Source organism: Ixodes scapularis, unplaced genomic scaffold (genome assembly GCF_016920785.2).
Source record: "Ixodes scapularis isolate PalLabHiFi unplaced genomic scaffold, ASM1692078v2 PGA_scaffold7__128_contigs__length_106722199, whole genome shotgun sequence".
Classification (NCBI taxonomy): domain Eukaryota; kingdom Metazoa; phylum Arthropoda; class Arachnida; order Ixodida; family Ixodidae; genus Ixodes; species Ixodes scapularis.
Genome location: NW_024609882.1, coordinates 38776634 through 38800728, shown reverse-complemented (window position 1 = coordinate 38800728; position 24095 = coordinate 38776634). Strand labels below are relative to the sequence as shown.

Sequence of the window (24095 nt, the reverse complement as noted above, 5' to 3'; positions counted from 1 at the left end):
AATTTTTGCCACCCCCGGACGTGTCTTAGGTTAACTTAGGTTAAAGCCGAAAAATTTCCTACTTACACTTAAAGGAAACTGATCCCCCATATATTTGACTATAATATGTAGATGAATGAACAGTAGTGATCGAAAGGTATAAAGATTACAAAGCCAGTGAAAGACAAAACAAAAACAAAAACTGGTGTCCACATTTTTATTTCCTCAATCAACTTTAATTCTATCCTTTTCGCACACGTTCAGAGATTTTTGTTTTTCTTGCAGTATTTAAGGGAACTGACTCGTTTAGAGCCCAGTCGACTCTTTCTGCGCTTTCCCCTCCCGGTAGCCATGTTTGCCGAGCTCCACAAAAAATGTCCCGGTGTTAAGCAAGGCCCGCTCAAACTCGTCGTAGTCGTAGTTGCCCAGGGTACCACCGTATTCTTCGGGCAGCAGTTCGCGGGGAACGAATTTATGAAGCTGGTCGTAGTCGCGTCCAATAAAGTGAACCTGAAATGAAAAAAATACGACCCTTCATATCTAAATCAGATCTACAGGAAAAAAAAAAAATGACGGCATAGAAAAAAGGGTTGCATTTTTCAATATCCTCCCAATGTCGAGTCAGCTTGCGTCCTGAGTTCGGCAGTTTGTAATATGAATAAATGCCTAATAATGGCAAGGCCCCATGCCGTGATATATGTTTGGCCTCACCTAAAAAGTGTCAACGCAGGACACAGGTTAGAGACGATTACTGTGTCATCGTTCGGCTAGAGCATGCGCCCTCACTAGGGAGTGTCAGGGAACCGCTTTTGTTCATCCGACATGCTACGATGGGCCCTCCGGTAAGAACTGAGCATGCGCTACAGCAGAAAGCTGGCATATGCACAGTTCGTATCGGAGGGTCCATGATACCGTACTTGACGTGCAAAAACTGTTCCATTAAACTCTCTACTGACTGAGTATGAGTCCCATACCGAACGCTGACCCAGCCGAGCCCTGTAGTACTAGTGTTGAAGGCATTACAGTAAACAAAAGTAACCAAATTCGTTACTGGTTACTTGTAAATAATGAGAACACGTAACAGACCTACATGAGCTCTAAATAAAAAGAAAGCGCTACCGTTACCAATAATAACGTAAGGCACGTTGCATGTTTTCGTTACTTTTTATTTACGATTTCAAAAGTTTTACTGCTCCAACGTTGCTGATGTGCTTAGCGCCATATTTGTAGAAAGTGGTAGGGTTTGCGTGGAAAAAAGAGATGCAAAATAATGAAGGCATGTGGGATGAGAGCCAGAACCTATACAACTTTGCCCCTAGAAACACGAAAAACAAAATTGAAGCGTAATTATTTAAGCATTGGAAAGAAGAGGTAACGGGCAATATAACTAGGTTATCCGTTACTCGAAATGAGTAACATATGTTATTCGGTACTGCTTTGAAAAATGCCAGAAAAACATTGCTACGGCACCGGAAACTAACGCGATACCGGTAAAGCCGTTACTTGAAACGCGTTACCACCAACACTGCGCACCACTCGTGGTCAATCCGTGTCAGCGTTGAGTTCCTTTAGATGAGCCCGACAATTCATCGCTAGGGCCGTGCTGTCTCAGAGGTGTTAAAAAAAGTCGCGAATAGAGGGTTAACAGCTCATGGTATCGCGACTGAGCTCAGACTCCGAAGAAAAACGACAAAAGTGGGTACGTACGCGTAAGCAATTTTCGTCTCTGCTGCCATGTCTCTAAAAATGCTCAAGGTAAACACCCTCAACGTGCTCGTTGCCTTCTGAACTGCTTTCTCTACGCGTGTTCACTGGACGCCGAAGTACCATTGGAGGCAGAAAGCTGGCGTCTGAGGCGCACTTTCTACCCAATTCTTGAGCAAAAACTCCAGGAATTCTTTAATCGCCAATTTATGAAGAACTATTGTACACAGGGTTTTCCCGACAGAACATCACAATGTTTTTCTTTCACCGCGAATTTAAACTACGCAACGTCGAACAGTCAGCATACGTCCAAATATAGCATTAACGTTCTGGACCATGTGCAAAAGTTTCAGGGCCAACCTTTATCTTATTCAAAAAGTTATTGGGAATTTTTAGAAACTTTCAATAAAAAAATAGTGGCCGACGAAGCCCACGAATATATGAGGACGGATGGCGTCAACTACCGGTAACGGCTCCCATTTTCCCATTTAAAGTTTCAGAAAATTACTTAGATTGTGAATCAGAAAGTGCTTTGTTCTGAAACATTGACATCTTCCTATTGTAAATAACCATTCAGCCCTGGTTTGTTATGGACCCTCTCAGCCCTTCACACCCCTTCAGCCCATCAAACCCCTCAGCATTTCAAAAATATTCAGACCCTTTAGCGTCTCAGACCGCTTCACATAAACTGAAGACCAAGTATGTGACAAACCCTTCCTTCCATGTCGAGAAGAATCACGACTCATTCGAGATCATTAACAGGCCTGAGGTGTGGCATGGTGGTTGTACTTTTTACCCGTTCTTTGGAAGGCTGGACGTTTCATGTATGAGCAGAACTGATAATAATCATATCCAGATGAATGATTGAGACACTTAATGCGTCACCCCAAGGTGGGCAGAACAAAAGGAAACTAGAACAAATGGAAACGCTTGGAACGACGCCAAAGATAGGGCGGTGGGGTGCGAGCATAGTAAGTAGCGTCAAATACACTAGTGCACGAGGCCCGTGTCTTGAGCGGCCCTTGGAAGCAAATGGCGGCGCAGCACTGAAATGAACGGCCCTTGGAAGCGCATGGCGGCGGAACATCCGCTCGTGGCAGATGTCTCGCGCGTTTCCACAACAATGGTTGGCGGTACTTGTAAACGCGAATATTATCAATGGACTTTAAGCTCTCCTCTTATCCGTTGTTCTGCCGCTCAACCTGTTCAATTTCAACGGCCGCTTCTCGTGGCGAACTGCCAGGCTTTGTCATCATAGAGGAGGCTATGGCAGCAAAAACTGTTCCAAAACATAAGCCTAAAACATGTGGCATCTTGCACGCGCGTTCATCAACACTTCATTTTGGTTATTCACTTCTAATCTTTTATATGGGGAAGACCCGTGTGTGCGGCGCGTGCGGCGGTGCGAGCGTAGAGTTTTAGTCAGTGCACGCGAAAAATGCAAGGAACCCTAGCCATTTACAGCATCGCTGTAGAATTATGCACGCAGCTGGTTTGTACGAGGCTCAATACGCCATGACGCCAACGTGTCTTGCGTCAGCAGACAGTTGTGTGCAAAAATCCTTACCCTTTTGATGATCTTCGCGTTCAGAAACAACTTGACGACTGCGTACAGGAGCTGAAATACTTCAGGATTGTTCACTAAGTAGATACCCTTGATCCTGAGTGGGTAGCATTCCTGTAATATGAATGGCGACAATTTGATTAAGACTTGTTTGAGGTTGTCATTAGTTTCGTTTGTCATTGCGTTCATGTCAATCGAGACACTCAGTTTCTTCCTCTTCTCTTTTTTTTTTTCTTTCTCGGTTAAGTGCAATGAGGACGTCGACGAAGAACCTAGAATATTTCAGAACCAGTGAGATATCTGCGGCATACCTTCGTTATGAAATATATTAGAATCCTTCAATCATCATTTTCATGACTACCACACTTTGGTTTGAAGAAAACTGCAACATAACGTCACGTGGAGTGAAACAAGCTATAATGCTATGAACTACTTTTTTACGGGAATACACCTCTCTGCGCGATAGAATCTCAGTGAATCGAGGAGCATAAGCCTAGTAAGCAGCTTGCACGTTGACATATTTAGCAAGGCGAAATATATTATGATGGTGCCACAGCGCAGACTCTTCCTTTTTAGGCCTAATCATATTCGCAGCCTCGTCATTGGCGGAGCTCCCGATAGCAGCGACTGGCTCTTCTAAGAGCTTCGTGGGGAAGTAGCGTTTTAAAATGCTTATATACTTCGTTTCATTTTAGGTCCGAGCGCGGTCGATGTAATAAGTCGAAGGGCCAATAAAAAAGCGAAAAAGGCAAACGTCATGGCGTGTTCTCTGCCCCTAAGAGGACCAGCCGTTGTTCGCCGTCTCTCTGTGCGTGCTCGTCCGCCGGCTAGTCCTATCAAGCGAAAGGAGCACGTCATGACGTTGCGCTTTTTCCGCCGTTTGATGGGCCCTTCCGCTCATAACATCGGCCGCGCTCGGACCTAAGGTGAAACGGACTAATAAATCGCAGCAAATGCGCCGTGATCCTGCCCTTTGTTTGTCTGTGATTGGTTGAGCCAGTGATGGCAATTCCACGAAGACGACAGGCAAATTCACGAAGACGACAGGTACCGTGACGAGACACTCTTGGTGTTGTTTGATTGGCTCCATCGGATCAGCAGTTGTACTCGGAGAGATACGTAGTTAAAGGTAGACCTCAGCACCTACACTCTAAAAAAGTCTGTGCGTCTACTTTCACGCACGAAACTCGGAGAGCCAATCACCGCAACTTACGGAGTCAGCTCAGCGAATCACGATGCCCAAATATATGTTAGACCAAAAAACGCAGTCTCAGTTGTTACATTAAGCAATGCAAAACGTCACGCTTGCATTGCTTAATGTCACAACTCGGACTGCGTTTTTGGGTCTAAACATATGTTTCGCCGTTGTCATTCGCTGAGCTGTATGCTTCCGTAAGTTGCGCTCATTGGTTCTCCGAGTGTTGTGCGTGAAAGTAGACGCACAGACTTTTTTTAGAGTGTATCACCCGGGCGAAAAATGTTGAGTCACCGAGCGTTGGACACATGTGCAGCGTCTCATATACCGCGCAATAGAGCTACAGCGCATGCTCAGAAGGCGTTTCGCTGCCCTGCAGACAAAGACGGCAGCGCTCAGAAGGCGATATTTGGAGAGGTTTATACATAGTTGAGCGTGCGTTCATCGGTAACATGGCCGTACTACAGCGTACGGCGTTATAATCCTCAAAGTAGGCTATGAAGATACACCTGGCCCAGCTTGACAGTCTTCCTGAGTTCCTTCGGCGTGTAGTGGAGAAGGTGAGAAAAGTTGAGTCCCTCCAGGTCAACCACCGCCACGACGCCTGCAATTTGGAATCGCTGATCCAGCAGACAGTATTCCGCTCCAACGATGACAGCTCTATAGAACTCGTTTAGTGAGCATACACTTGGGTTCCAGACACCTGCAAGGTCACGGAGGAAACACGTTTTGATTGCGGTGCGTGTTCGTGCAGACAGCCGGAAGTTAGTTAGCTCCAATGGGTGTCTGGTGTCTCGGCTGTAGGGAAGAAATTTGACGAGTGCGGTACGACAGCTAGCCTGGGGCTTTTAACGTGCATCACGGTATATAATAATACACGACCGCACGCCTTTACGACGCTCATTCAGGTCAAAACGAGCATGGTTTGTGATTGAACACAGGCCCTGGGTTCCTCCAGCGCGAGCTTTCTCTCACCAGGCTCTGAACTGAGGTGCTTGAACAGATTCGGTGACCGATCCCCCAAGACGGTTTCGGTATAAGAGAATGTTCAAATGAAAAGCGGTGATTGGCGAGGAGGTGGAATTAGAGAGGACGCCTTGTCCAGCTTGGCTTCCACGGAGCTCAGTGTTGAGTCAATACAAAGCGTATGAACTGGATTCGTTTTGTCGTTCATTTTTTTGTCATTTTTAGTTTTGTCGTGCATTCGTTTTGTTCGTTTTTGAAATTGCTCAGGAATCACCTGCTGTAAAGGGGGTCAGGACCTCCGTCAAGCTGCTGCAGCAGCTTTTTGTCTTGGTACCCCGTTTCAGGGATGAAACAAAATAAAAATTTATTATTATTATTATTATTATTATTATCTTCCGCCATCAAATGTGGGGCTCAAATTGAGCACGAAGTTTGCCTCAACGTTAGGCTGGGTCTCATTTTCACTGAGTGCATTACTGGTTGAACGAGAGTTTGACAAGGTGCCTAGCGATCGGGAAAACCGGGAAAATCGAGAATTGTCAAGAAAATTTTAATTACCGAGAAAAATCAGGAAATTGTCGGGGATATTGTTAAAAATCGAGCCCAGTCAGGTAAAACCAGCGGAAACGCCATCGAGTGCCCAGAGCAAAGACTTGAGGACTTGGGTGCAGAAAAATAGGCAATAATTTCTGCTTAGAGTGGAGCGTAGGCTCTGCTCACCCGATGTAGAGTGCTACCCGATGCAAAGAGAACAGCCGACAAACCCAGCCCAAGCCTTGGATTGGATTGGATTGGATCTAGGGCGCAGAACTAGGCTAAATCCAGTTAGAGCTACTAGATTTAGTAATAATTGAGAAAGCCGCAGAACCCAATCCATTCCAAGCCGAAAGTATCCGAAAGTGTCCATTTGGCGGCCATGCTGCCATTCGGTTGTTAACAATGCGTTTGTGGTCTTGCGTCACGTTGTCATCGTGTTCTGGAAGTGGTCTCTTCACTGACGATGTCGGCAGCAAGAAAGGGCCCATTTAATCCGGACTGAACGAACCCCAATATTTTGGAACATGAAAGTTGGATTAAGCCCGTGCCAAATAATCCTCGCACTGCTCAATGCTCAGTGCCTTGTTGTAATGATCTTATATACTTAACCGCCTCTACAGTGGTCAGGGAATTTCACCTGAAATTGTCAGGGAAAACCTGGAAAAGTCAGAGAATTCCAAAACAATAATTTGCCAGACACCCTGGTTTGAGCCGACTGTTGACGTAGAGTTTGACTAGGTCAGCGAAGCCTTTTGTCGAAAACACGAGAACAAATAACATGCTGTACTCCCTATGGGCTTAGTTCGAAACTTAGCCCATAAAAACGTCACGGTTGGGCCTCCTGGCATATACAGACTTTTTTTTACAAGAACACGGTATGACCGTAAAATACCGAGCAAGCGCCCTCTCCAAATTCAGAGATTATCCAATCAAAACAGGGAAGGGTCCCTTACTCGGTTTGGGAATAACATTTAAGATTGCGGACACCAAAATATTAAATTTTCATAAAATGGGAGGGGGCGCTTGAGGCTCATGCTCGGTATTTTACGGTAGTCAACTTGGTGACACAGGTGCATCTCCTTGCCCTTCGGTGTAAATTCCGCTTAGTCGATTTTCCAAATCGGTCAAACGTGTTTGCTGGATTTTTTTTTTTTTTTTTTTTGAGGAGGTGCTAAAAGGAGTTTTTATCTTTGAACATGCTGGAGAAAATCAGCTCAGAAAACCCGGACAACGACGAAGAACAAACACGACCGAACAATGCTGTACAGCATTATCCTGTCGTGCTAGTTCTTTTTTGTAGTTCGCGTGTTCTGAGGTGTGTTTTCACATAATGAGGAGTTTCCCAAGAAATGAAATTAGGGGGAGTGTCTGAATTTCCAGGGGTCTGGAAAGGGGGGGGGGGGTGGGCACAAGGAGGCAAGTTTTTTTCCACTTCCTTTTTCAGCGTGTGTACACAGATGCAAGTGTGTTACTCGACAGAGGTTTTCGAGCTCTACATTCAACGTCACAGTTTAAACATTTAATGAAGAATGCGTAGTTTGTTTAAGAAAGTACAAAGTAGAGTAAGAAGCAGCGTCAGGAAATATCCGTCAGGGTATCACTCTCCTTCACGGTAATAGGAGGAGGAGCCGAGAGCTAAGCAGCGCGGAGGAGAGGCGACGAAACGGCTAGTGCTCCGATGCCACTCTGTCGTTATCTACATATTGGGCAGAAGATCGAACTACAGTGAGCGCTTTATCGAGCTTGTTGTCCTCGCAGCCCGGTGTTTAACACAGCATAACAGAGAAATTGAACCTCGCCTAGCACGATGTAGGCACGTGCGCGTCGCATTGACCAGTGCTTTGATCGCATGAGGAAAGGTCATTGAATCGTAATCTTCGATTTCTTGGATAAAAAAGTAACAAGAAAATGCGGTTTGTTGTCACCACAGCGGAAGCGTACTGCTGCAGGCGTGACTGTTCCATCTCCTTCCCAACAGGGACCGCTTTGAGCTAGCGCGCTCAAGAAAATAAATGGTTGGTGCAAAATAAATATTACTCTATTTTTCCTTTTTTTTTAGCGAATGATTTTTTGGGGGCTGCCTTCAGACAAACAAGGGGGGGGGGGGGGGAAGGGGTAGGAAAATTACTGCAAATCATGTCTAACGTCAAGCAACTGGTCCCAGTTCACCACCTTATTACTTTTTACTTTTTTTTTAACATTCCAAATTGGTATAATACCATATCGGACTGTCTTCTATTTTCTTTTCTTTTTTTTGGGGGGGGGGGGGGGGGGAGGGGGGTTTTTTGGTTGATTTTTGTATTTTCAAAAATGGAAACAAGTTTGGGTTCTTGTAGAATCTATTTGTGGACACACAGAAATAAAAACGAGCCGTAATAAATGGACGATACTTGATGAAACTTCGGAATTTCAGCCAAGAATTTGCAGCCGAAGTCATAATTTACGTCTGAACAGTTCCTAGTTGCCCATTCTTTATTTATTTTTTTTTATTTACGCCCCATCTTGCCATTTGGCATTAGAGGAAATGTAACAAAAATAATACAGGCCGCGAAGCGTTCTAATTTTAACGCACGCAAAAACGTGTCCATTGATTGGATGGTGAGCAGGGGGTATGACGGAATGCGGTTTTCATTTCGCACAGTTTCTTCAACAGCAATACTGTATTTGCAGGCAGTTTACAAGCTAACTTTTACCTGCTACGAAAAACATGTAATCTCTAAAGCTGAGCTGCCGAATTCTAGAACAACATAGTCGATTTCCAGAAGTTTCCGTTTTAAAAGTTTATCACATTGTTATACCTACCCTAGAAATAATCACCTGAACAAAAATGACATAGGTAAGCCAAAGAGGCGGAATAGAGACATATAACGATCAGAAAACCGCAATGAGTGCACAACCGATCCTTTTGGCAGCTGAATCACGTATTTATTTGCTGCTCGCGTATTAGCCCCGAGAGCGAACACAAGCGTCGCTGCGGTCGCCGCGCCCTGATTGGGTGAGGTGTACCGTGACGTCAGGGGGGGGACTCCGCTCCGCGATCTCGCATCGGCTCGCTTCCCAGCGCCGGTTTCCTGGTTTGGCGTTGTGTGCCGCAAGCTCTTCGAGGAGTTGGACTTCATTTACCCGGTGTACAAGACGTCGGGTTAGGCCGATATTGACGTGCCTCCGTACATTTTATAAGTTTGCTTGTCCCTTTTACTTTTAAAATTGGGTTACAAATCCCGAAAGCAATCGGCGGAGGCAATTCCGCCAATGAACCTCCCCGTCCGTCCACACGACACAAGGCAATCTTGCGAGGGGTCGGTGAAGCGGAGGCGCAAGTATTTCAGACGATGGAATTCTGTTCCTTGCATGTTCATGATTTAGGACGATATTACATCCTGCTTTCAAGGCATTTGAAGTGGCATTTAGATCATGGGCCTTTGGGTGGTCGGCAAATTAGCTCGCGACTCCGACTTTGCGCTGCCACTCTGCATGCGCTGGTTCGCAGATCTTTTAAAGGCCCCGTGTCCGATTAGCTTTGAAGTACTCGTGGAACAGGGCTGTTTTACATAAATGTAGTTTCTTTATGAATTATTTATATATATATACGTATGCAGGCATATTTCTTAGAAGATGCCTAATTACTGGAAATTATTTTGTATGGTAGCAGCAAAAACGGCCGAATCGCGCCCAGTTGCCTGTATGATATGTATTGAACTGCCCAAAATATGCACAGCAATAGTGCCGTAATTTAGAATGTTTATACTTTTTTCCGGAAATTCTTTATTCAAGTCTTGGGTATCCGGAAAATACACCGTTTAGTCTGAATCGTCATTTACAATTAAAAGAGACACTGCTGCATGTTCCCAAAAGCTTCCTCAGCCTCCAAACTCCCTACACCTGGACCCTATGACAACAGAGAAAAACAGGAGTAAAAGCAAGCATTCGAACGTTTGTCCAGTGGTAGATGCAGCACTAGTAGCAGAAAATGTGGAACCTGTGAAGTGCGACAGTTCTCTTGAGAAAAGCTTCTGGTATTTTAGCTTTAGGACAATTCGATTTAAGTAAAATATCAATTTTAGAGCCCAAGGGACTAATAACGAGCTAGACACCTTCGCTTACGTTTGTTATACTTTAGTTGACAGTTGATATACCCTCAACTAATCGCCGAAGCAAGATTGCCGAAGCAGCTTTTCTGCTTCGGCGATCATGTTTAAAAACGAAGATACAAAAAAATAGTATACACAACCTGCCACTTCATTCAGACCATCAGGAGCATTTATTGTGCGAGATGTAAATCTACAGTGATGTTCCTGCAATTGTGGCCATACTTTATTTTCATATGCGTTGCCGCCCTGTCAACCATGCTTAAAATGTTGCTTGAAGTTTCGTTTGTAGCTACAGGCCATACCTCAATAAAGGCACATAAAAAAATTTACACTTCCTGCGAAAAACACGCCTAAAAAAATAAATAGAAACGAGCGCGCCGACAGCTAGCGTCGTCACAGCCTCCACAGGGCGAGCGGGGCGAGCCGGGGAAAAATTCTCTCCTCGCAGTGACGTCACCCCGGTTCGCCGTAAGGGGGCGCCACGCGAACTTTTCGGGGCTAATAGCCCTCAACTTGTGGAATCAAAAACTGTATGCACCGCTCCTCTATATTTTCTTCGCTTCACACTTTGCTGATTCAAGGCAATAAACTTTTCCCGTGGAGTCTGACTTACCCAGCTTGAAAAGGGTTATTCGCCTCCCCTGAGGATCGGGTTTCTTGAGAAGAGTCAGCAGCTTGTGTTGGCGGAATATCGCATCAAACATGATGCGTGATGGCAGTAGATTATCGAAAATGTCCGTGTATTCCAACCGGACCCGGAAATACTTGCGGATGATCTCGAAGGCTTCTTCCACGCGGTACTTGCGGCCGCGCAGGAACTTCACCAGGAACTCTTCGTCCAGGGGGCACTGCAGCGCCGGCTCCTCTGTCAGGAATGTATACACGGAGAGCAAATGAAGGAGAAAAGGAGATGAGAGCGTGCGGTGGATGTCAGAGCGCTGAGCTCTGATTGTAATGATAGTGAATAGAAGGAAAGTCAAACTGCTCTTGTGTCTTCCGCTGTCTCCCTCCAATTACTGAGAGCGAAAACTTCGTCTACTCTTCGCGTAGGGTTTGGCATTCGCGCCGCCAGACGGTCCGAGCGCTACCATTTTGGCGTGCACCTCTTTTGGCGCGGTTATTGCCGTGTGCCGCCGTATTTAGAGTGCACGCGGTGTTGTTTCCGTAGCCAAAAGCTCTGTTTATCGCCGATATCGCCAGCTATCGTATCACCAGCGTTGATACGTCATGAAAGATCGCATCAGCGTGGCATTCGCTGATTTTCGCTCTTCGTGGCTTATGGTACGCTCCTCGGTGACGCGCGTACCATCGTTTCAACGCCGCCTTGGTGGTTTTCTCTAATTGCCACAAGCCTCGCGAGCCGTCTCATTCTCAAATAGCTCTAAAGGGTCACCGCAATCTGGGGCTACCGAAAGAGGGAGAAGTTCAAATTGTCCGTTCTGGGCTCCGGAATTTCCTCTCCTCATGGTAAATCATGTGGAAATACCAAATATACGACCTCCTTTGAACTGAAGCTAACACAAACTTTTGTCGTCACGCTAGAGAAAATGAATCATGCGTATTAGTCTTGTAAGAAGTCTCATATCCTTGCGTCTTGGCACTCGTTCTTGCCGCCTTTCTTCTCTAACGGGTGTGTACCAACACCTCCTACGGGTAGTAGGGCCGTAAGGAAGATTTTTCAGCTTTTCATTCAAGGCGACAACGCGATGCACATATTGTTCGCGAGCCCTGCGCCAGCGTTCTGCAGGGATTCGTGTTCGGTTATAGAGAACACCTGTTCAATTTATTGAGGACACGCGATCGGTTAGTGAGAACACGTGTTCAGTTAGTGAGTCGCAGCGCTCGTACCCAAGCTGTGTACCACGATGCCCCTTAGAGGGGACGCCAATTTAGTCAGCCCTTTTGCTTTGTTATCAAGGACTAGGGATGTTAAGCTGTGCACCGTTTCTTCCTCTTTACTTACCCTGGACAAGCGTCCGTAATCGTGCCACAGCATCCCTCCTCCTTTGCGGCGTTTCCCCAAGCTCTTGTTTAGCCACGAGCTTTAGGTCGGGGGGAAGCCCTTCCATGATGGAAGTTGGCAGGCTCTGTAAATGTCAAAACTCTGTGAAGATATTGAGCGAGACATAAGGCAGGAACACGAAAAATTTAAAAGCTCAATTGAGAGAAAGTTCAGAAAAGAACTATAAGAGGTGAATGTAGGCATGGAATCAATTATCAAGACATTTGAGGATACGAGGGACCAGCTGAACACCACAATGAAGGAAAATAAGGAGCTTAAAGGGGCCCTGCAATCATATTTAAGCGTCTACCTTTTCTGCGGTCTTCACGTCTCCTGAAGTTCGGGCTAGCCAGCGGGTACGGAGAGAGTAACTAAATATCAGTGGGTCATATTTTAACCGGACGACGCGGAAACCTCCTCCACCGACGAGGGCGACCCGCTGTACCGAAAGCGCGCAAAATATGACGTCTTTGGTCCCGGGCTTACTACTGGTCAGAGCCTCTAAAAGCTTCTATTTAGTCGAAATACAAAACATAAGTGGCGCGAACCGTATCAATTATTTATAAAAGTAGTCTTTTCTTCAGTAGTTTAGATCACAAAAGAAACGAATGCAGTTTGTAAAGTAAGGAAAAAAGAAATGACCTGCCGACATGCCCGCCACCAAGCGGTGGAAAAGGCGGCGCGTACTAGAAAGGAGTAGTGGGATTAGGCGCCGATACGGAAAGGTCCCGGACATACGCGGCGGCGCTGCGGTCGTATCGACAGGAGGATCCGACCGGCACCGAGCGTTCCGAAGGCCTTCGGTACCTTCGGCGAGAAGCTTTTTCTTGCGGTTTGGCCGTTTCGCGGTATGACAGCGCCAAATGGCTTCCATTCTGAACTGATCTTTACGTTGTGTTTGCTGTGGCTTATGGTCAATGAAGTGTCATGCCGAATTTGTGTCTAAACGCGCAGCAAATGCAATGAGAGCCCCTCTGGCTGCCCGCTGCATACAGCCTATCCGGAACATGCTTTAGTGGCGCCCTCTCGCGCCGTCGACACGGAGTGTGGCATCCGTGAGCGCTCGCGATTAGCCCACTACCCCTCCTCTAGTTCACGGCCACCCAAGCAACTAAGGACGTCATGAGGGAGGTTATTTTTTGCTTGTTTTTGTAATTTTAATTTGCCTATAACTTTTAAAATAAAGCGAATTTCGAGAAAAGAAAAGTTTCACTAAGTTACTACGTTCAGTGCGCTCAGGTTCGGTGCAAATTAAAAACCAATAAAAAAATCCTTGCAGGGCCCCTTTAAGGCAGATAACAATGAACTTTGATCAGAATTCTCATAACTACATGAGCGAGTCAGAGAATATGAAATTCTGCTTGTAAATGGCGAACAATACAGCCGCAATCGAAACATCGAAATTAGAGGGAGCCCACTCCAACAAAATGAAAGCGTTCTAGAAATTGTTAAAAACGCAAGAGTGGCCATTGACGTGCCACTACTGGAAACCGATCTGGAAGTGTGCCACCTGTTCCCAACGGCACGCCCAAGAACATTATTGTGCATTTCACGCGCAAAAACAGGCAGGATTATTTCCTAGGACATGCCAGGAAACGGCGAATCACTTGCGATGACACTGGCATGAGGTCGGAGGCTTCGGTTTTTGTGAGCCGAACTGCTCTTCCCCACTCTAAAACAAAATTGCTATGAATAACTGTTGCCAAGAATAAAGAATGAAACTGGAAGTCTCTCTGGGTGCGAAACGGTAACATATTTGCACGCAAGGCCGGGAAAACGCCAACTGTAAAGGTGACATATCTTGATGGCGTTTGCAACATAACGGCAACTATTCTTTTTTATTCCCGGTTTTCCTTTCTTCCTTGTGAAGTTTTTTGTTTAGAAAGTAGATCCCGAATCGGTGAAATATCCCGATTTTGTGCAGCCCTATCACCTCCAGCTATCCTGCCAGTCACGCATCTCTCTTCTGCACCTTAACCCTCGTTCCGTTAGTAAGAAAGAAGATGAGATACTCTCTGAACCAATGTACTTCTTCTTTTGATGTTATAATGCTGAACGAAACATGGTTTAATAATAATAGCAATACGATCAGCCTCCACGGATACAGAAATTGTTTCATTAACCAGCCGGACCGGCGAGAAGGCGGCGGTGCCATTTATGTTAAAAATGGTCGCAGATAGAATATGATTCATAAGGTTTTCATGGTAACCGATGGTTATAAAACATTCACACTGATAAACGACTCTTAAATCGTATCTGTGGTATACAGGGCTTCTAACGGGAATGTCTCGCATCTTATAAATTTCCTTGAACTGTATGTGGAGTATCTCAAGAGAAGCAACTTTCGCCTCATTTGTAGTCTACTCCGCTTGTTTCATGTATCTATTCCAGTCACCAACACGTGTTACGCCGACTACTTATTCCTGTCTTGATCTACAAATTGCAAATACTGAAACTATCATCTCTCACGCTGGCACTATCATATCAGATATCAGTGATCATTGTCCTGTTTATATGTTTACTCAAGTGGAAATGGAAAAAAATAATCGTCCTAAAAATAATCGTCCAGAAAAGGCCAGTTACCGTACAGTGCATATCTGATATGCACTGTACGGTAACTGAGGCCTTGAAACCCTTCGAAAATGAGAGCGTACACAACTGGTCCTCTTTGTCATTCCTGATCCAGATATTGCATACTCTAATTTTATTACAGGGTTTACACAAACATATATGCCGTGCGTTTCCTTCTCAGAAAGATTAAACGGTCGAAAAAAAGCAGAAAACCTTCGCTCACGACAGTACATAAGAAGTTGATAGAAGACAAATATAAGCGCTATCACGCTTTTTCGCACACAATATTAAAAAAGTACAAAAAGAAAAACAAAAAAAACAAGGAACAATTTGAACGCGGAAGTTAGAACTGCCAAGAAAATATATTATCGGCAACAATTTTCTCACTTCACACGAAAAAAACCCGACGCCACCTGGAAACTGATGGACAATGTCCTGGGCCGTGGTCGGAAAGGCACGTCGATCAAACATATAATGCTATAGTATAGATGGTCATGAACTATCAGAAGCTGCGCTCGCTGATTGTTTTAAGGCATTCAACAAACATTGATGTACCGTCCAGTGAATTTCCGTTTATGGAGACATTTCTGGAACACGTCCCCTGGTAGCCTTATCCTAAACCCACGAACGAATCAGCGGGTAAAACGAATTTGTGCGTGGGTCATGTGACATCAAGCCATGTGACGTTTTTTCCCCAATCTAAATTCAGCGGGTAAACTCGCGTCCGGTCACGTGCCAATTTCCCCGCTAAATTTAGCGGGAAAACTGATTTAGTGTGTAGATCACCTGACATCAAGTCATGTCACGTCATTTTCCTTGCTAGTTTTGCGGGGAAATTCGCGGTTACGCTTTTCGTACCTTCACTTCATCTTAAAACCTAGCCAATAAACGTTTCACGTTAAAATATTAGCTTATTGTCCTATCCGTTAAATGAGGTAACGGCTGTAGCTTTGGTGTTCTCAGATTATGTATGTAGTTAGGCGACACAGAAGGGCGAAGCACTCGTAATGATGCGCAAACCATTTTGCCCTCGTGAACATCAAACCTTGGGTTTGAATCACATACAACAACAACAACAATAATAATAATAATAATAATAATAATAACATAATAATAATAATAATAATGTTTATTTACGCGTGTAGTTCACTTCATAGTGAGGCGGGTCTGTCCAGAAGGACAAGACCCTACAGTTTGTGAAAAAAAGAGCGTCCGTAAGCTTCCACATACGCAAGCTTCCAAGCTCAACATACATCACAATATAAACGATGATGGTCACACAAACACATGCACATACACAGCACAGTTAAAAACTTGCGCTTTTAGATCGGAGCATTTGCTTCAGTTTGTTTAGTGAGTCCACAGTGTAAACATCGTCCGGTAGGCTATTAAATATATAGGGAACATAAAAATTCCGAATTTTTTTTCCGTATTTTGTCACTACAAAAGGCATTTCATAGCGCTCGGTGTGTCGAAGCGATCTAGATACGACATGAGGTACTCTGAAATTATCACACCAAAAGTGTTTCAATACAACGGTCTGAACCAATAAGGAGTGGAACAATGGCAAGCCCAAGACTGCTGTGATCTCTCCTTCAGTTTACGATATGGAACCATAAACCATGCTTTTAAATATTCCTTTTAAGACTGAGTTTATTTTTCGACCCCATCGTCCCGGGGCTGTGACCAAAAATAGTTATTCCGTAACGCAAAACACTGTATGCCAAAGCGTGAGCTATTGACTTTTTCGTTGAATAAGGTATTAAAGATCTGGTATTGTACAGTAAACAAGATACATTTCTCAGTCGTTTACAAAGTTTTGACAGATGAGAATTCCACGACAAATCACTTTCGAATTGAATTCCTAAATATTTAACTTGATCTACATAAGATGTGGGACAACTGCAAGATGTACAAAGAGAGGTATGCATATATATAGGATGATTGGGCGTTAACATCTTAAGAGGATTACGAAAGCAGACTAGCTGAGCTTTAGATGCATTTATCGTAAGACAATTCGTCTTACACCAGTCATTCAGTTGACAAGTGTCCTCTTGGAGTAATGCGATGGCTACAGGATAATCAAGATGTTTTGAAAGCAACACTGTGTCATCCGCATATTGGAACAATTTACATGTTTAAACTCAGACGTATCGTTCACAAAAATGTTAAAAAGAAGAGGTGACAAAAGAGAACCTTGGAAACCCCAGCCTTTAAGGTAACTCGGGAGCTTCGACTATTACCTATAGAAACTAGCTGTGTCCTCTCAGTTAAAAAATTCCGGAGAAGAGAAAGGAATGGGCCGCGGAATCCAATGTTTCGCAATTTTGTTAGCAAAATATTGTGACTCACTAAATCGAACGCCTTTGCTATATCAATAAAGAGTGCGCAAGCAATCTGATGCCTCTCGAAGGCTAGGTGCATTTCATCTGCAAAAACTTCCAAAAATGGCTGTGTCCCACGTCCGTTGACAAACCCGTATTGACTGGGCGACAGAATATTAAAGTGATCAAGAAAGGCCGTCATAGTTTGAAAAATATGTTTTTTTAAGATTTGAACAATACAGGGCAAAATGGCAATTGGTCGATAATTGTCAAGTTTTTTATGCTCTCCCCCCTTGAATACGGGCTTTACTAGCGCACTTTTCAAATCAACCGGGATCATCCCGGAGGAAATGAAACAATTTAACATCTGAAGGAGCACAAGTTTTATAGAATCATAATTTCGGCGCAGATCATTTGCACTGACACCATCGATACCGGGCGCCTTGTTAGTTTTGAAACTAAAAAGCTAAGTGCGTAGATCAAGTTCGAACATTTCGGGAAGGAATGCCGAGGAAACATTTGAATCAAGAAAATCTGCTGTGAACATAGTATCATCCCGAGCTACCCCAGAAAATGTAGCGAAAAACTTATTGAAATCCTCTACTAGTTTTGTTGTATTGTTACCAAACACTTTCTCTAGGGAGGCATCTATCGATCTCTTTACACCCGTGCCTCGTAATTGATTTATCAAACTCCAAGTCATTGAAATATTTGACCTTGCTTTAAAAAATGTATCTCGAAAGTATTTTCTTTTTGCTGATCGAATAAGCGCGGTTACACGGTTTCGCATACTACGGAATTCTTTTTTCAAGTTTGTATTGGTCGGAGATGGCCGACATCTAGCCCAAAGAACATCTTTACAGCGGATAGCTGACAAAATGTCACTCGTTAACCATTCTTGTTCGCTACGACGCCGCCTCGGAGTGACAACCTTTTTAGATTTGTCCTTGAAGTAGTCAAATATATCTCTAAACCTACAGTACACTTCATCAAAGTCTTGAATAGAGAGTAAACTATTCCAATCATAGGTTTTAACCAAGTTATAAAATCTAATTTTATCAGTTATTTCCAGTGTTTTTGTTATCGCTATTGTTGATTTCATCGTGAGTTGGGATGCAACTTGACACGCCACAAAGTAGTGGTCGGCTAATTTTTGCTCTATTACGGCCGATTTTGCAACAACATTCGGAGCGCGTATGCTTATATTATCCAGACACGAGGCCACAAGGTGATTATCCAAGAGTTCTTCTCGAGTTGGAGCTAAAATCAGGTCCTCCAGACCAAAATGCGCTGAAAGATTCAGATAGTCACGTACAATAGACTTGGCGGGTTGAAGCGTATCAATGTTGAAATCACCTACTAAACAGATGTCGAGAGACTGAAAATTGCCAAGTGTATTTTTTAGTTATTCTAAAAATCTTAAAGGATTAACTGAAGGAGGTCTGTAAAAAGCTAATAAAATCAAGGACCACCTATCATTCCATAGCCTCATAGAGAAAGACTCGCAATGGCAAAACCCTACATCAAGTGTTTCAGTACACCACAACAGTGTTGCGGAATGGGCACCCCCATTCCATTCCGATTCCATTCCGGGGAACCAGAGTTTGCGATAATTCAATTCCTTTCAACTCCTAGGAATGGGGACACCGGACCCATTCTCACTCCTGGAATGACTGAATCGTTCAATTCCATTCCTCTGATTCCTAAACATAAAAATTGGAACTTGATAGCTACATTGTGTTGCCGGCATAAGCACCATAAAGCTGACATTATCCAACGGATAGACAATTGCAAAAAAATGCGAAATGCCTAAAAAAAAAAGCACTGATTTTACTAAGCGGGGCGCTGGTGGCAGAAAGTGTTTGTTTACACTGTACTGGAAACATTGAGAAAGCCCCTTGATATGACGATGCTTGTTTAAAACATTGGTCTTTCGACCACGTGGCCCGCAACAAACAGCAAAACTTAAATCCACTAACTTTTTTGCATTTGTCCTCTAGGACATACGCCGCCAACGTGTTTGTTTGATAAGACCATAAACATATCCAGTTCGTGCGTGGCGCAGAAATAAGCTATATTACTGTATTCTTCAAATACCTGCACAGCAATACGGCTAGTACGCTGCTGGAGGCGACTCCATGTACAGTGGCAAGAACACATCCTCTGACAAAGTGCAACCTCTACGGCGCAGCACGAGAGACTGTATGTACTATGTCACGAAACTGTCTTTGTGCAGGTCTAGTCAGTTCGGTCACGCGACAAGAGCGGTGGCGACAATCTACTTCACCTCACGATGGACCGCAACAGACAGCAAGAGAGCCATCGAAACCAATCCAGTGCCTTCTGTTCTTAGTGTCGCAGGTGTCGCATGACCCTGGGGCACAGCAACGCGCCGTGCGTGTAGTCCCCCTCACGGTGCTGGATTGCCTAGGGTGACTCGTAGCGTACGCAGCGGTCCATCACAAGGTGAAACACAGTAAGCAGAGACTAAAGTGAAAGGAAATGAGCGGGAATCCGGTAGCTTGCTTGTAACCCTAACCCACTTGAATGTAAAACATATAACACAGAAAACAAGCATCGGAACAAAGACCAAGTAAAAGGCGGACCTACACGTAAAAATGCAGTATAAAAAGACAAGCGTCGGAGCAAAGTGCAAAGGAAGAGGAAAGTGAATCTCGCTTTGTTTTAATGCCGAAGCAAACCTAGATTTCGCACTTCAAACGAGTGCGCGCGAATGAACGTGGAAGGCAACAGGCCGCCTGCTAAACAACGCTCCTCGAACTATAAGAAAACAATAACTGATCATCTTTCGGCGGCGCGCGAGTCAACGAGATATCAGAGCTCTGCGAGGTATGAGTCGTCCCCCGCTCCCAGGTCTCCGTCTGTGCGCGCGTGTATTCTCCATGCCTTCGTTACTTTTGCTTGGTGCTTGGTTTCTTGTTTCGCTCGCTCTCGTGTAACGCCAGTAAACCCCGTCGCCTGCGCGAAAGGCGCCACCGCCAGCCCCACCCCCCTCCCCCTCCCCCTCCCTCCCTTTCTGCTCTTTGCTTTGACGCTTTTTTTTTTGTATTGCATTTTTTGCGCATAAGTCTGTTAGAGCTCCAAGCGGGTTAGCTGTTTTCCGCCCCCTCATTTTATTTCTGAGAAACTGGCTCGCTGACTGGCACAAGTTCACTGACCGTAAACACTAAAACAAAAAATATACATATAGAAGAACCGGGCCCATTCCATTCCCATTCCATTCCGGGCAAAAGACATTTAATTCCATTCCCATTCTATTCCCCTCAACGTTTCCGCCATTCCATTCCCATTCCATTCCGGGTTCGCGAAAATTCGGAATGATTCCGGAATCATTACAACTCCGGAGCGGCAACTCCGCAACCCTGCACCACAAGTCCTTAGCAAATATCGCAATTCCTCCTCCTCGTCCAATCGGCCGTGTAAGAAAGAATGATTTATATCCCGGTATCCGGAACTCCCCACAGAAATCGTCTTTAACATTGATCTCTGTTAGCACAAAAACATCAAACAGTGGTGACATATTGTTTACAGTTATTACAAGCTGGTTCCAATATTTACGAATACTTCGAATATTTACATGTAAAAACCCAAGAGTACTATCACTAGCTGGTTCCGAGAAACGTTGAAATGAAGAAAAATCTGAACATTGACGAAACTGTACTTCCATTATTCGACGCAGTTGTTATCCACTGGTATTTTTAAGCCGTTTAGAAACAAAAAGAGTTACACAATCAATTCCAGGTCGGCCAACCGGTGGATGCGAACCAGTGACGAGGTTCCTAACTTTTTTGCAAATGGCTTCTTATTTTTCACCCTAGTGAATTGGTACTGCTTGAATCTTGCTTTCTCCCGTACCATCCAAAAGAGTTCCCTGTTCTTTCGCGTTAGGTTCTCGTTGAGGAAGAGTTTGGGCAACGAACCCTCTGCAGCCAGAGTCCTCAGCTTACCTCGTGTGGCGAGCCATTGTTCTCTTAGCGACACTGAAGCCAATTTAACCAAGATAACTGGAGGGCCGTCGCGCCGAGATGGCAGACGATGCACCGCCAGTATGTCCCTTGGCTGAAAGTTTTCGAGGCCTTGCTTGCCAGCCAACTCGCCCACAACGGAGACTAAGTTTTCACTTGGGGCATGAGGGAGTCCATGTATCTCAAGGTTTGAGAGACAACTGGTATCGTTCAGCTCTTCTTTCAGGTGCTCAATGGTCTGAGACTGCTCTGTCACCACGCTTCTTAGCAATGTCGTTTCCTTACGGAGCTCTGTTGTCGCGGTTGAGTTGGTAGTGGCTGTAAACAGCAGAGAGTCGTACCGAGCCGACAGAAAGTCTACGTCCTTCTGAACCTCCGTTACTGCGGATTTCAGGCTCTCGACTACCGGCTTCAATGTCAGGAGTTGATTCATCTGAGTTGGTAAGTCGAGGAGGGTGTCAACATTGGCCTTCAGCAAGGTGAGACACTCCAGTTTAGCTTCCAGCGACCGAAGATGTTCCGTACCAGCAGGAGACGCGCACTGTGACGAGCTGGCTTCACTTCGAGACTCATTCCCGCTATGTCGTTGTCGGCACACACGGCAGCGCCAGACCTCTCGTTTTCCAACACCCATGGCATCGAATGTACTTTCCGCAACACCGGAGCAAAGATTCCCTAGATGATACGATGTTCTACACTCGGCGCGGGACATGTGCCGACCATCGTTCACAATCTTCTCGTAGGGTGCCTGCATGTCTGTCTGTCTCAGGGTGAAGACATCCATTGTTGACCCGAATGTGACAGCGCGTGACGCTCTCGCGCACTCGGTGCTAGACTTGGGCTGTAAAATGGCGTCTATGCATTAGCCAAAGCTACGCGCTCGAGCTGAGTGACACCGTATTGCGTGCACTTCAAAATGCATAAAAAACGATTGGGCGGAAAAATGGCTGAGATGTCACCACTCAAGCAAAAGCGCGCGTGTGTATGAAGGCACTCTATCTTCTCGTGGCATTGAGCGCACTTGAGTGGAGAAGACATGGCACACGCGCAGGAGGGAAAGATGTGAAGTGCTGTACCCCCGTGGTCACGTGCGTCGCCTTGATGTGTTGGGCAGGCTTGCGCGAGATGCTTTGCTCACTGTGGAGATCGTCGTGCCAGGCAAGCTCGCGCACAACGGGCGTTAGCCGAGCCGGCCGAAGAGGCAAAGTCACTTAGGCCTACCCGGTGGAATGCTGTCAGTGAAGACGTTGGGGACCCGATCTTGAGCAAAGTCAGTTCCCACCACAGCGCAGAGGAATCGTCCGAGTCACAAAAAGCTCGTTGGCGTCGGATGTTCCGATCGAAAGCGATTACGAGTGAAAACTCGCAGAGCAGTAAAAAGGGGCGACGCTTCCTGGGGACTTCTTGATGATGATAAATAATAATAATGATAATAATAATAATTACATCAGATTATAAAACAAAATATAACGCATTCCATAATTACTGTGCAGAATAAAGATACACACAGCCACGGGGTTCTTGCATCTACCAACCAAGAATGAAGCCAAAAGGTAAAATGCAGCGAGAGTTTGTCAATTTTAAAGATTTTTTTTAAAGTCCTAAGCAATGAGACACCCAAAGTCTACCTTCATAGAATCCACACGATGGGATGTTTCTCCACAGACTCCGCCACTTTTGTATTAAAGGGTTGGTCGCACAATTTAATACTAAAAAAGTTAGCTAATTATTTTGTAATAATTAGCCAGTTCGCACATCAAAAAAAGTAAATTGACTCGCTCACAACGGGAATGTGAAAATTACTGTTATGAGTCGACACCTGTGGCGTACACCAGCTTTTTCTAAGTCTTGACGCAAAGTAGCCGAAGCACCCTGAATAGTGCGATCTTATTTCTCTTTTTCAGTCGCAAGACTTCTTGCCTTTTTTAGCTTTTGTTTTGCGCCTTAGATTTTTTCGACAGAAATATATCGCTGAAAGCCAATCGCTAGCTTACCGTTTCTTCAACGTTCCTCTTCACTGCACCCTGGGTATAACCGGAGCGTTCACGATCTGTTTAAATCGCAGACACCACACTTCCGTGGCGTTGTATCTCGAGCCGGCAGCGAGGCGGCAAGCTCTGACGGTGGAGCGGAGCCAACTCCAGAGGCAACAGACAAGACACGTAAACAAGGTCGGCGCGGATAAACTCGCACATCACGTGGCTGAACGAGTGATGAATGTAATCGGCGCGACCGGCGGCGTTCGACGCTGCCTGACCACCTAGACGCCAAAATGAACATGATGCCGAATTCCGCGACGTAGGGGCCGGACCAGGATGCATCACGCGCTGGCTCCCGGCAGCCCTCGCGCGAGAAGCGCGGCGAATACGAGCAGTCCGGAGAACTAGTCGTCTGCTTTTTGCGCAAGAGTTGCAGTGACGTCAGAAAGACGACGAGCTCTGATTGGCTGTGACTGAAGGATAGCGGGTAGACCTCAAAGCAAGCAAACCAATAAGAGTTCGGCGCTCTGACGTCACCACAACCATTCAAAAGAAGCAGACGAGCTTACGGTCCGCATAGCAGACGACGGGTGCAGAACTCCGTGTATGGCGTCACGCTTGAAATTTTGGACTGGGTCGTCGAGAAGCTAGCTGATTGAGGGAATTCATTTTTAGCCGTGTGTCTACGACACGAGGAAGCTTGAGTACCGTGACAGGGACAGGAAAGGGAATGCTTGGGAGGCCATCCGTGAGCGTTGCTGTCTCCCCCCAGCTGAGCTATTCCGTTGCTCTGCACATCTCGTCTGTGCTTATCGCGGTGCAGTGTTCCGCTCCTGCAGCAGGCGCGATCATGTTTTGTAATTTGTTTTAAAAGGGAAGCATTGAAAACCCTCCCCTGACTTACTATAGTTGTCATGGCGGTCGTGGCCGGATAAAACGAGACAAGGGCAAAGAGGTGCAACGGAGTTTCTTGGTTAGGGATAATGCCTCATGGTAGCTGAGGGCAGGGTGAGCGCGGGCAGTGGCTTTGCGCGATCCATTTGTATTTATATAGATTGAAACGATGTAATGTGCCCCCCCCCCCCCCCCCAAGAAAAAAGAAAGGTGTAGAGACGAGGAAAAGCTTGCGCGTAAGTGGCGACGGGCAGACGACGAGCGAGTCCGGCTTGGACGTGCACCGACAGTGCTTTCGCACCT

General features: G+C 45.4%; 2 protein-coding genes across 2 annotated transcripts; both read right to left on the bottom strand.

Annotated features, from left to right (window-relative positions):
- Positions 1-285: 285 nt before the first annotated feature.
- On the bottom strand, positions 286-23096 carry LOC8028398 (alpha-tocopherol transfer protein-like). Its single transcript, XM_042286545.1, has 6 exons — positions 22914-23096; positions 12000-12123; positions 10806-10901; positions 4952-5145; positions 3251-3361; positions 286-489 (listed from the first exon to the last, which is right to left on the bottom strand). The coding sequence occupies exons 2-6, from the start codon at positions 12103-12105 to the stop codon at positions 286-288; spliced, it is 711 nt and encodes a 236-aa protein (XP_042142479.1). The 5' UTR covers positions 12106-12123; positions 22914-23096.
- LOC121833113 lies at positions 20678-21673 on the bottom strand. Its single transcript, XM_042286211.1, has one exon. It carries the CDS (start codon positions 21671-21673, stop codon positions 20678-20680), a length of 996 nt encoding a protein of 331 aa, XP_042142145.1.
- Positions 23097-24095: the final 999 nt, after the last annotated feature.